General features: G+C 41.7%; 1 protein-coding gene across 2 annotated transcripts in view; it reads left to right on the top strand.

Annotated features, from left to right (window-relative positions):
- The window catches only part of efna5b (ephrin-A5b), a 93,323-nt gene extending 79,602 nt beyond the window's left edge, over positions 1 to 13,721 (top strand). Inside the window, exons 3-5 of one of the 2 annotated variants that reach the window (XM_070964993.1) lie at positions 8,983 to 9,048; positions 9,433 to 9,513; positions 11,421 to 13,721. In XM_070964993.1, coding sequence (XP_070821094.1) covers positions 8,983 to 9,048; positions 9,433 to 9,513; positions 11,421 to 11,548 — 275 coding nt within the window. In that variant the 3' untranslated portion in view covers positions 11,549 to 13,721. The remainder of the gene's footprint in view (positions 1 to 8,982; positions 9,049 to 9,432; positions 9,514 to 11,420) is intronic. The other variant, XM_070964994.1, reaches the window with a different exon arrangement.
- The last annotated feature ends 538 nt before the right edge of the window (positions 13,722 to 14,259 follow it).

The following is a 14,259-nucleotide window of genomic DNA, read 5'->3' as shown; positions in this document are numbered from 1 at the left end:
AAAAATCCGCCCTCAGTGACGTGATTGATTAGCTTTCTTGTTTGTAGATGAAAATGAAGCTGTCAGATCATATTCCTGCCGAGAAAATGCCTGTTAATGGTGTTTTCGCCCTATGAGTTCGATGCGGGTCGAGGGTTGATTTGTTGCATCTCTGATAAAATTAGAGAGAGGAGACAGGGTTCTGCTGTCATCTGCTTCAACAACAGAAACAGCTTAATCAACGCTAGCAAGACAGAGGGAATTTACTCAAGTGGAGGTCATAATTCTTCATTTTTGTTAGTGTCAGCCTCTCCGCTCTGTCAGAGGCAGGTAATTGGAGACAAGACGAAAGCTGGAGTCAGTCAGGAGCCTGATCCTTTGGTAGACAACGCACAGCTGTGTTTTCTCTGCAGGTCAACACAAGACAGAAATAAATCACAGAGAGATGCATCAAACATGTAAAATTTACCAAACTCTGCGAGACCCCACATATGCACGCAATTCAACAAACTGCAGTGTTGCAGTGAGTGAGTTACAGCTCAGAAGTGTCTGCCTCAGTGACAGACAGAAGCGATAAGCGTACAGTTGGAGCTCTTCTCGGGTCAGAGTTCACAGTGCATTTGAGGTTTAAGTGAAACCCATCTGGCAGAATGCTGATGCAAGCACGTTTTTCTTATGGACACAACCTTGTATTTGAGGGATTTTAATCGGAAAAGGGCAGTAATCCAATATCAGTGGCAGCTCCCAGCAAGAGCTGAGTGAGCCGAGTTATGGTGTTTTTAGGCGTGTAAGATGTGTGGCAAACAGGAAAGCGCTTGGTGTGATCATGCAGTTGCAGACTGTTCACAGAAAACATTTTCATTTTCTTGCCGTCTGACTTGTTCACCTGCGTGGACTGGTACTGCTTCTCACGGAAAGCACAATCAATAACACCTTTTGCCTCTCACTTGTGGATGCAGTTATTTTATAGATATTTCTGTGGTTGACGCTGCAAGAAAGAAAAGGATATTAAAGCAACACAGAGGCCTTATGAGAGTATGTAGCTGATAGCAAATGAACACATGCTAAATAGCCAACAAAACCCAGAGGGCGTGCGATGATCCTACCCATGTTAGATTAGAAAATGAAAAACATTTGGTGAGGCTTCAGTCACTCTGCAGATGCCCACAGGCCAATATGCAAAATGCAACACAAGACTAAGATTGATCATAAGCTAACACGCAAGAAAACCTTTTGATATTCACAAGGCTTTTTCACAAGATCTCATAAAGTCTTAATCATCTTTACTGGACGGCTACATGCATGCAAAGCTCAAACATATTCTCCAAAACATGGACTACAACTGTCTTCTGATTGATCACAAATCCTGTGATGCAGCATGCTCCTTCAAGCAGCTCAAGAGGTGAGAGGAGGGGAGACTGTAGAAGAGGCAGCGGGAGCAGCAGAAACGAAATGGCATTAATGGACAAATGAAATAGAGGCAGGGGACGATGTACGCAGCCTGTATTTTGTTAGAGCCATGGGAGGTCTGCTAATAATGACAGAGAGCCAGTGCTGTTCCATTTGTGGTACAAGGAGGGAACCTGCATACGGACACCATCATAACTCAGCCCCCTTCATTCACTCACATGAAAAATCAGCCCTGTCATCAGTATTCAGAAATGATAGGACAACATAGAGTAATGTGACAGCTACACACACACACTCGCGTGGATACACATACACACTGCACAATATGCATACACATGCATGAGCAGACACACAGAAAAGCCACACAGATGTCTGGAATGCATTATTATAATCCTGATAGATGGATAGACCTTCCACCACCACCGTCTCCTCTGGTTACTGCATTATTTCTTGTCTCCCCTTTTAATCTCATCTCCCTCTCTGGACAGTACCACCTACAGTAACTAAACCGCCCTGTGTCTCTTTTAGGGATACATAATTCAGCCAATACCAATAACAATCACCTGCTTCACATGAGCGATACGATAAGATTTCACATTTTTAAAAAGTTTAATATTCCATAGCTATGACCTAGCCCCATGCAACCGATATCACTATACAAGGTTTTTTGTGTTAAAACTCATAAACTTTTTCCTTCCTCTTGCAAAACAGGTATTGTAAATTGCAATTGTGTTGTCTTCTTCTGGAACTTTGAAAAACGTCCACACTGGAGATAACATGTTTGGCTCTCTGCAAAAAGGTGCAGCAGTTTGAAGTCATGAGTGAGACCATAGTGTGCTGCGTGTCATATTCTCCTTCTCCTCTGTATTTATTGGTTTTTCAAACCAACTTTAAACGTGCATATCACCACCCACTGTATCAAAGTGTGTAGATGCTGTGCTTGTGAAGTCAATGAAACCGATTTGACTTCATATTATCGGCTCGAATATAATTTCATTATTGGAATAACACCCTATTATTTGTCAATATACATTGTGCATCCCTAGCCTCTTTTGCACTTGCCAGATGTGTGTTTTTGACCTCCAGTTTGCTCGTTTCAGACGCATGCATCCAGACTGGTGCAGGTTCTTCCACCAGTGGAAAGTTTGTTGAGTATGAAAGTAGATCATATGCAAACTTTAAATGAGGAAATATCATGCGGAAACTTTGCCAAGCTGCATTGAAGACATTACACCTCATTTTATTTTGACATTTCTATATATATATATATATATATATATATATATATATATATATATATATATATATATATATATATATATATAAATATAAAAAGTCACCCATCTTAATATGCATTAATGCATATGAAAATGGTAACAAATCACCACTTCTGTCTGTTGCCTCCTAATAATCCTAGTAATCTAATAATCTAATAACATAAGAATAACACGATGAAGGTCTAGCTGTGACGAGGTTGGACTTTCAGGACTCCTCTTTCAAAAATAAACTGAAAACAGTCCACCAGAGAGCCAGCCCATTGGCCAGACTTAGCTAATAATAAACCAAGTCGTGGCACACTTGTTGACAGCCCAGAGAAAGGCACAGCGAGAGAGAAAAGTCTCTAATCAAGTTATTTGAGTTTGACCGGCAATACAGTAGTCATCACTTTGACTGACGAAAAAACACAGAATGGCTGAGAAAAGCCAAGAGATCCGAGGAAAAGTAGGGCATGCTAGGGCTGTGATTCAGAGGGCACGAGGTTCCTCTCAGCCGAATGTGATTCATGCATCTAAAAGCTGTCTTCAGGAGCTGATTATGATTCACTATCACGAGACAAGGACATTTTATCCTTGGCCATTAAACCATTAACACATATATTATTAAACCAGTGCATTAGTCATTATGTTTAATTGGTTTTTGTTCAGTTATTTGTTCTTTTTCATTCTTCCTCTGTTGTAATACATGTATTTATTTATGCACACATACACACACCCTCATGCAGTTTTTCTCATTTATTCAGTGGGTGGATACTTAGGCCATAACAATAATATTGTGATTGTACTGGATACACTAAGTGCAGTAATGAAACATTATTATGTACTGTGATTTATTATTCTGTGGCTGCTTTAAAAAGCTGAACTCCCCCTTAGATTAATAAATCACCACATTTATTGTCATTTGAGTATGAAGACATGAATGAGTTGATGAAACTCAAGGGTTTTCAGACTTTCAATCACTCGCTTTTCATTTTCAAGAAGACAGAGTAATTTGTTAGGCAATCATTATGCGATCTTTCACAAAATTATGACACTTATTGTACATTGGCATAATAGCAAAGGGAAATAACTGTATCACACTATTGCATAATAGTGTGAGAGAACTAGTGGCTGTTTAATTAGGCCTTCTTTCTCTCTATCTTCTCCTCATTGCCTGTGACCTTGTCACCTCGGCGTAAGTGGCATGAGGAATGACTTTGGTTCACTTTTGGCAGAGGTTGAAAGATGCAAGGAAAGAGCGAAAGGCCAGCTATCAACGGACTCTTTCACCGCTCCTCCCAGCTCCCTCATTCCCTCCTATTGTGTGTTCGCTGTATAGCATCTGGTTAATGGGCCTCTTCAGTGGATAGTCTCTTCCATCTTCACACACACACACACACACACACACACACACACACACACACACACACACACACACACACACACACACACACACACACACACACACACACACACACACACACACGGTACAGATAGCTTCTATGTGCTTGTTTGTTTTTTAAATCTTTTTAGCATATTGTCTCCCTCTTTCTAAAATATCTTAACACAAGAGTATGCTGCTTTAGAACTGGTCGAATCTGGGAAAGGCACTTTGTGAAAGACATTTCGTAATTTTGAGTGTCTCTATGCACACACAACATTTTATTGCGCATGGATTTGTACTGTGTGTGTTATTGTAGGCACTGAAGAGATTATGTTTGGGCAGTGCAGCACTTGATATTACCCATTGTAGGGGTCCTACAAACATGCTCTCTTTCTTTCTCTGTCTGAAATTCACTCTAGTGGGTCGACTATCTTGAATCCAAGGTTTTTTTTCCATCTGCTGAGTTCAGCGTTGTCCTCTTTTGACTGATTCCACACCCTGAAACCAAAGGACAAATGTTAATGAATCCCAGCAGTGGTTTTTGCACATGGAATAGAGGAAATGTATTCTGGCCGCAAACTGTCTAATTAAGATGGAGACGTGGGAAGAAGAATGCACAAAGGTTCTAGAAAGTAATCCTAAACTCAGACTCCTGGACCTAAACTCTCACTAGGTTTGTATGCTGTAAGCCGCATCAGTAATCCCATTGAGTCAAAGACAATGCCAGCAGCATTTTTTCTCAGAGATCTGGCAGAATTAGCTCGCTAGGAATGCTCAGAGCTGTACACAACATTACAGGGCATTCTGTTTAACCTGCCCCATCCGAACAAATAAGCAAGGATCAAAGGATTAGAGCATCATTATTAAAGCCAGCTGGAGACCTGACGCAGACTAGAGGCATGCTAACATGATGCTATTAATGGTATATGCTCACACAATAGTATACAAATCTATGCAAGACTCAGCTTTTCAAACTTAAGATCTTTGCTGAAAAACACCGTTTCATATAAAGTGTCAAAACAGTTTGTCACAGTATGTTTAGATTTGTGGAAATTCAGGATGCATAGTCTGGAGTGTTTATTGATGCTGTGGTGGACCACTACAAACAAGACCATCTTAAACAAAGTCGTCAAAAGAGGTAACTCCAAACTTTGACTCTATGAATGATTTGAAGCCATTTATGCCACACTGATTGCTAATCAGCCATATTGCATTAAGCTTTGTGGTTGTGTTGATACCCCAAAGATTCACTGGCTATGAGAAGACCCCAGATGACACCTGATTTAATGTAAAAAATAAATATAAAAAAATGACGCAAACAAAGCCTTATATAGCACTTTGATTGACTCACCCTGCAGTATTCTTTTACGACTGAGCCATTACGCCTCCTAAATGATGGATAAGAAATCAATATCCTACCATGAGGTTATCTACTGTATCTAGCCAGCAGAAACTTTGCTTTTAGCCTCCTATCATTACAGACACATGGTTTTATGTCCTCATGTCTGGAATGCGCTGTTGGCTCATTCATTGAAAGGCAAAGGAAATGTGTTTTCCAGATAACATTACAGTTGCAATAAAGCTTGGCTTGGGCTGTGATTGAAACAATACTGCGCCTAAGCCGCACTGAGCCCACCTGTTTGTTCTTCCGTAATTGGATTCTGCTTCGTTCCATTTGCCTTAATGCTGATGCATAATGCAGTGTACTGAGGGGACCAGCCATTACCAGCCAGGGGACATGGCTTGGAGGAGTAACCCGATCTCGTCCCTTCCTCCCCCTCTCGTCTCTGGGACATCTTTTCAAGGCCTCTGTCCTTCAAAGCGGCCACTTGCTCGGGCTGGGTGGATTGATGGTTGAGGCTGGAGGCCTGGTGGGAACCAGAATAGCAGGTGTTGATGTTACTGCCTAGAAGAACAATGAGCTGGCCCTCAGCAGCATGTTAATCCAAAATAAACAGGCGCTGGCGTGGACGGTGGAGGGATCCTCATCAACACAACGTGTGAAGAACTGCCACCAAGAAAGGAATGTAGAGCCAAAGCTTAATCTTTCCTTTGAAGTCAAGAATGTCCAGCAACACACCTCAGTTATCTGCAGCATGTCAACACAATGGTCTCATCCAAGTTCAGTTGAACTTATTTAGTTGACTTATGTCACATTTGCAGAGCAAAGCAAACGTGCGGCTGGTCATTTTCATGTGCTGCATTTCTAAAAAAGCAAAGATATGACAGGGTTTTTTATAGACTTGCTGCAAACTGCACAAGTTAACAGAAGTAATGAATTCCACTGTAGCTAAAGCTTCTTTGATCACTGTAATTGTGATATCTGCTCTCTCTTGCACCTTATGTCCGCGATTCTCCTCGCGTAGGAGGTGGATAACGTGTTATGGCCAAATCTATAAACACTGCAGCAGCTTCACAAACTGTCATCATGACAGAGACTCCCACATGCCTTTTGCCATTTTCATCAGGGCCATACTTCTCTCATGATCAGCTGCCTTTGCTAAGTGGCTGGTGTCGATGGCTGTGACTCAGCTCTGCCCACAACAATGATGAAGATAAGACATCTGGAGACGATGTGTGCGTGTGTGTACGTGTTTGCCTGTGTATGTGCACACGTTGGAAATGGGAGCACAAAGCAGTGGTGGGAAAGAGAAGTGGAGCAATAAGAAGAGTGGCATAAATTGTGTGGGTACTGGTGTGTATATATGACTGAGTGGGTGAGCAGCAGTGGTCAAGGTTCATTAGGGTGTCATCGGCTGCCTCCACACAGAAATAATAAGGCCTTGTCTCTCTCTTCCTTCCACTTTCTTCCCCATCTGCATCTGCTGAATATGAGCTGAGCAGTGAAAAAGGGCATTTGATCTCATGTCACCTCTCCTGCACACTGACACATGACTAAGAAACAGATAACAGCTGATGAAGCGACAACATTAAAATGGTAACAGCAAGGTCGAGAAGCGAGAGGCACATAGGGAGAGCTTGATGGAGCTGTAGAGAAGCATTCGCAAAATGAAAGTGATTGAGAGAGCGTGCAGTCTAAAAAAAACTGGAATCTGGATCTCTGGATAAATCAGGAGTAGAGAGCATGCGAAATGCATAATGGTAGCAGAAAGTAGGGGTGGTTGATATGGCCAAAATCTTCTACGTGCATCTATGTCTTTTTTTTTTTATTATGGTGTCGATATGTATCACAAAAGAGTAAATCTGTAAAATAAAGCAAACCAGCCAACTGACAAATCAGTTTAGAGGTGCGTTACCATAATCAACATCACATGAGAACACGTAGTCCTCCTGCCCAAACACATGAACTTGTGGACTCATGCAAGAATCCAGTCCTGATTTGTTTCACAGACCTATCTCCGATATACAGCGGAGACGTGCAGGATAGCTCTCATGGTGGAAACGGTGGACACATCCATACCATGGTATATGCCGTCAAAACACCCAAACCTGCAAGAATGTAGATTTGCATCTCTGACCCTTTCCCATAGTTATTACACAGTAATTCTCTTAATGATCACATCGGGCATCTCACCACAGACTCAGCTCACTGCTTTTCCCACAGCTTCAACATAAAATAAATGCTTAAACATCGTTTGCAGTGATGTGTATATAAACATCCTTGAATGCAAAACATTCTGCACACAAGGGGAGATCAGAGCAATGTAAAAATTGTTATTTAAGAGGACGCAGAGCAACAAATATGAAAATCAGTCTCTTGCATGCATGTGCACACATTGGTGGGTCTGTGTATTGTAAATATGATGAAGGCCAGTCAGTTGAGCTTTGATGAATGGATATGGCCATGCTGACAGACGAGGAGAGAGGGTGACACAGCTGCGAGAGAGGGAAGGGAGCTGTTAGGTAAAGGTTCACTAGAGAGGAGTTGACAGATCCCAAATGGTAGCCTTTGGAAATGCTTGGCTTCATTGCATCAGCTGTGGAATGATCCACAGAAGACATAAAACGATGCCCGAAAGACACCTTTGCCGACAATATGGTCTCTCTGGAGCTGAAGGGGATAGTATTAATGAAAACTAGTTTATCGTAAAGAGCATTAATATATCACAATAGTGGGGAAAAGCCTGTAATATTCGCCATTTGATTAGAGGTCCTGACGCAAGACAACAGCATATATTTTTAAACCACTGTATGATTTCCTCCCATGATGGATGCACGCAGCGTGCACCCACCATGCTCCAACTGACATGTGTTTGACCCCTATCCAGGAGACAGCACCTGGTGCCTCACCACAACACCATTAGCGGTCAACCACGCACACACACGCATGCACACACACTCGCATACAAGATATTTTTAGGGCATGTGATACAACCACTATGGTAGCTAACGCTCAGAGATTCACACCCCACGGGCTTGACAGGAAAGGATCCATTTCCTGACAGCAACCGCAAACCATCCACAGATGCAGCACATACATCCTCGGTGTGTGAACTTTGTACCGCTAGTTAGAAAAGCATGGAGGCTTTTAGACACGAACATACATACATGTAGACATATAAAGTATTAGCGTGACATGATTTCTTCCAGTTTTGAGCATTTGTCGAAGATCCAAAATGTTGAAAGTTCCTTGATCCTCACTAAGCTGCTGCCAGTTGTAGAATCTGAAATGAGACAATTAAACTGTGAGCAGAGCACTCCACTTTCCCTAGCACATCTGTAAATACTTTGTGGCTATAATTTCACAAGAACCATGACTAACCCTACAAAATCCACTTAAGAGTCAACATTAACTATCTGAAAGTTTATTTTCTTCTGAATAAACAACCTCAGTTTTAATAGCTGTCTGTACATATTTATAATGAAAAAATATTCATGCAGACTTTTAAACGAGGGAAAAACTCCTGAAACTAGTTTCCTGACTGTTCAGTGCACATGTGATACTATGTACTGTATATTAACGCCCTATTTACCTATATCTATTTTTTTCAGCTTCCACCATTGCCGAGAATGGGAGGAAAACATGCCTGAAGCTCAAAGTTTTCGTCCGACCATCAAGTAAGTGTTTGCATGCAACACAAGGCTTTGTAATAGAGCTTGTTGAAGTACACATTTGGATTCAAAATCAAAACAATTTATGCCTACTTCTCTGGTTACCTCACTTCCTCTCCACTTACCTTTTGCTCATTGTCCAACATACCACTTTCATTTATCACGAAACTGCTTTACTTGCTAAGGAAATGTTTTTATGTAACATGAAAAGGATGATAAAATGATCACATCAAGTGAAATCCAGGTCACTTCATACCTCACCTGAATGTTGCCATGAGCTTTGTTGCTTGGGATGTTTAATTTCAGGGCTGAGAGGGGGGCTTCAAATGTCACTAACCTATTTGGCATATACCTCTAATGATCTCTCATTCTCCCTATTTTCTGTTATAGACAGCTGTGTGAAAACTATAGGCGTACATGACCGCGTTTTTGATGTAAACGACAAAGTAGACAATACATTAGAACCACGAGGTTAGTATGGCTTCCTGCTTTTTTGATTGTCTTCAGTATGACCTCCATACATCTGTACATGTGTCTCTTGTTCTGTGCCTCTTTCCTTTCCTGCTGTTTGTCTGGAAGCTGATCTGTCCCTCAACATCCCTGCCTGTTGCCTCTCTTGAACTGAGTCTTCTCCAGAGTACCAAAGTTGTGCCATGCTGCTGTCGCTCGCATATTCTACTGATGGACTATATTGCATGTTGATATATATATGTTGGTATATACACTTAGTGTATATAATTAATTACATATATATATCATATACACAGAGGTGTCACTTAACAGTATGTTTCTCACATAAACCTTTTCACTAATTCCACACACAATGTCACTTCCAACTGCATGCTGTGCTCCCTAACATTTGTCTTTCACTACAATCATTCTGCCCTAATACATCAGAATCAATAAATATCATCAATTAAATAATATGTATGCATCTACACATACAAGTGCACGTCAACAATACATTTGGCAAGTTTTAATGCTGCGTTTCCCTCCTCACTGAGCTGCCGTTTGGCTCTGTAGTGCAGCACTGATTATTTTCTGTGCTCAGAATGCACAGCATTTTTACATCTTCATACGTGAGTCTAACCCCGCCACTGAACTGAAACACTCCACATCACCCACATGCTGCTGTCTCATTCCCAGCAGAAGCTCACCTCAAGGTCTGAAACAACACAAAGACTGCCCCACTGGGAATGTATATAACAAGCTATTATCGAATATTATAAATTTGAAAATGAAATCTATCACGCTTGATGAAAAAGTACAAAAAAAAATAAAACAAAAACTGCAGTAAACTGCTATCTTAATGGGACGCCCACACACATACACAAGGCCAAGCCCTCAGACATGTGATGCCCACCTGCCTCTCCTCATGCCTGATTTTCTATCTGCCCACTTGTCCGCCTCACCATCCTGCTGCATGTTTGATGGCTGCCTCTAACCTTGCATGCTTCTTCTGGCTCATCCCCCTGTCATGCTCTCCAAAGGAGGGAAATTAAAACATTCATCCGTCATCCACCGTTGCCACGTCCCCGCACCCCCTACACACACACACACACACACACACACACACACACACACACACACACACACACACACACACACAGTCGCGTTTCCATCACTTCAAAGGACATTACATATTACATAGACTTGTATTAATTTCCTGGAGACTTGCCCTAACCTAAGTCTTCAACCTAAATTTAATGATTTATATTATGGGGACTTGTCCCCATAAGGAAAGCAAGTTCCCACAATGTGAGTGTGTGAACAGATTTATGTTTCCTCAATATGAGTAATGCACGTCCACGCACACACACACACACACACACACACACACACACACACACACACACACACACACACACACACACACACACACACACACACACACACACACACACACACACACACACACACACACACACACACACATATAGTTATGTAACAGTCCGGTCTTCTGCTCTGTCCATCTGTCCTTTTGCTGTGCATGGTTCAGCTACTTTCCCATGGTGCAGCGGGGCACATGGCTGCTCACAGATATTGATGCCACTGCCAAACAGACACAAGAGGCACCTCACCTGGGAGATGGATTAAAAATGCTTCTGACGACATTCGAAGCATGATATAGCAACCGAAGTTCATATGGCAACTCAGACTTCACTATTACAACTTCCACCGTTATGAACATGAGCCCAAACATCTCAGTAATGAACTGATGTCTCCACTATTGTTATGACTTAACAAAATATGGTCAGCTTATGGTTTTAAAAAAAATACGAGGATATATTGGTAATGATGTTTGTGATGCACTGTTGCAAAAGAGCGGTTTGTACCAGAAGTAGCAATTCACCTCTTTCTTCTGTCTTATCCTTCAGATGATACCAGCCACGAACCGGCTGAGCCTTCCCGAAGTGACGAAACAAACGCTGCGATGCACTTGCAGAAAACAAGTCCACTCCTGGCTTTGTTGCTGGTCTGCCTACCAGCACTCTTCACTTTATAGCGCCTCCCTCTGTCTCGGAGGGCATTTACACCTAGCGTGGCCTGAATCTGCCCGAGGCTGCAGGGAAGGGGCGGGATTTGGGTGGAGCGTGTTTGCTTGATTGGGCATCAGAGCAGGCTTCTCAAGGAACCCTCTATTTTTTTCAGAAATATATTTAAGTGGTCTTTCTCTGTCTGTGAGTGAAAAACGTTGATGTTGGAAGTGGGAGAGACAGTTCCCCCTCTTAAACCTTCACCTAAGATGCCAAATCCCGTTTTTTGACACTTAGTGATTCTTATTTTCCCGTGACTTTTTTGTGACATCCCTTTACATCATGTTTATGTCATTGCAGCACTGATGTTCACCCACACACATGTACACATACACATGCTTAGAGAGTCAAATACAAAAATGCCTCTACACTAACAGTCAATAGCAGTAGGGTTTTTAGTTGTACGCAGTAGCAGCATTACACAGTAGGAAAGTGAAGACTCTAGGACTTAGAAAGGACTGTACATACACGAGTAAATAGCTGTCCCGAGACCTCTCAAGAAGCCTTTCAGAAAATATTTAGATGGAGTTCTGCTGCACCTCCATTTTACTGGGAAGTGCAGTACAAAGCTGAAAGACGAAGTAGAAGGAGTAATGGTTTTAAGCAGAGGTCAGAGAAGAAACCACAGCACTGAGAAATACGTACATGGCATGCACCTTAGCCTGCTGATCTCCAGACTGTCCTGCTTTAAAGATAGTGTCCAATTCTCACCTGAATACAAAGTGTGCATATAGGTGGATAAGCTACTTAGAGCTGAGTGAGTGTAAAACCCATGGAACCATGAGGCAACTTTTTCTTGTCCTCCTTCGAATAAGCCCATGGCAGCCCGCTCAATAAAACACCTCTCAAAGCATTTGGTTCACTCTGACTCACAAAACAGCTAAATTGAAACTTTCTCCCAGACACATTGTGGACTGCTATTAAGATCGAGGATCGATATCTTTTGAAAGTTGATCACACAATTTCACGGCAACAGTCACAGTCGTTTTATGCAATGTTTACTGAGCTGGGCAGCAATTGTTCTCTCTGTTCCATTTGAGTATTAGTCAATATTAACACCCACATAAACATTTGCATCCATGACTTTTTTTTCTCTCTGATTCTGATTGTTTAAAAATGATTCACAGCTAAATTGGACACTTCATATTTTTTCTAAACCATCAAGTTATATTACTTATATTGCCTCTCACATGGCAGACAGTGTAAACTTTGTATTTCTGAAATCCACTTAAATGAGAGGTCATGGGAAAGACACTTCAGGTCACAGTGCCATACTTTCTCCTTGTGTCTTTGTCACCTAAACATAACCACAGCTTTGGCTCATGCTCATCAAATATTAGTTGGCTGGTTCTCACATTCAGTTCATTGCAGCAGTTAGTGCAGTGTTTACAGGACTGATGCATAGCTCCAATTAGCCGAAAACACACTGTGTGAACAGAGAGACACTATCCGTTTAATTCAAGGCAATGCACAGCTCTGTTTAGCCGAGCCAGGTTTATGTTAGCACTTACATTCAAATGAATTCACGCCGATATAATTATATTCAGCTCCCACAGATGCACATGGTGAGTTTGTATACAAACACTATCATGTCTTTTTTCAAATGCAAGGGACTTGTTTCTCCGCCTTCAAAGACATATAGACAGATAGAGAAATTAGCTCTGCTGAAGCTGACGTCCTTTCAGTGCCAGGTTTTTGTAAAAGAAATAGGGCACCAATTGGTTTAGAAAGACAGATAGAAAGAGAGAGATAGAGCAAGAAAAGGGAGCACAGGAGCAATTGCATGTCCACCTACAGCTCCTAGTGTTACTGGTTTAAGTGACTCTTTAATGAGGTTCAAAATGACAGGCATGTGGACCCCATGTTGTGGCAAGGGAAGTTATTTCTGGTATTAAAAATAGATGGTGGAAGGCTTGGGGGGTCTCGGGAGGGGGGGTGTAGATTTCCACCATGGGGGGGTTTAAAGCACCAATGACCTTGCAGTTTGAGAGAATCGGTGAGTGAAGGAGACGGAGAGAATTAAAGGCAGAGACACAGACACAGGAACAGATAGAAAAGACATGGGAGGTAGCCGAAGGTAGTGTGACTAGAGTGCCTAACAGAACAAAACAAAAGAACTAAAAATCCATGCAACACTACTGGAAAAAAAAAACCCACCGGATTCAATGACAAACTTATTGTTCGTTATCATTCTGTCTCAAAAGGCATGCACTGTTTTATTTGTTGCTGTTTTCATTTTTATGGCTGCCTTTTTTCTGTTTTTCCCCCCCAGAAAGACTGCCTTTGCCTTTTGCCTTTTGCCATTTGTGTTTTTGCGCCACGGTAACAATGCTATTACGGCAGAATAGCTGCTCAGCTATGGGGGGTAATACGAGACGAGGCCATTTAATGAGGTACTAATTTTCAGGAGAACACCACAGGGAATGAGCACCGCATAAGATTCAGAACGGACGCCTGTCAGCAGATTAACACTAGACTTTTATCAGAAACCAGCTTCAACTGTACTCTCTTCTAATTACCAATACTACTAATTGTCATTATTGCTATTATTACCATGGTTTATTCTGTACACACCTTAACCTGGGAAATGAGGATCAACTTATAAACTGGATACTGTGTATCCTGAGGTAGTCAACCATAAAACATGTAGTGTTAGGTTAGTATCTGTTTTGTACCTTTC

This window comes from Chaetodon trifascialis, chromosome 6 (assembly GCF_039877785.1).
Source record: "Chaetodon trifascialis isolate fChaTrf1 chromosome 6, fChaTrf1.hap1, whole genome shotgun sequence".
Taxonomy (NCBI): Eukaryota; Metazoa; Chordata; class Actinopteri; order Chaetodontiformes; family Chaetodontidae; genus Chaetodon; species Chaetodon trifascialis.
Note: the sequence above shows the minus strand (reverse complement) of the source record. Positions and strands in the feature narration are given on the sequence as shown.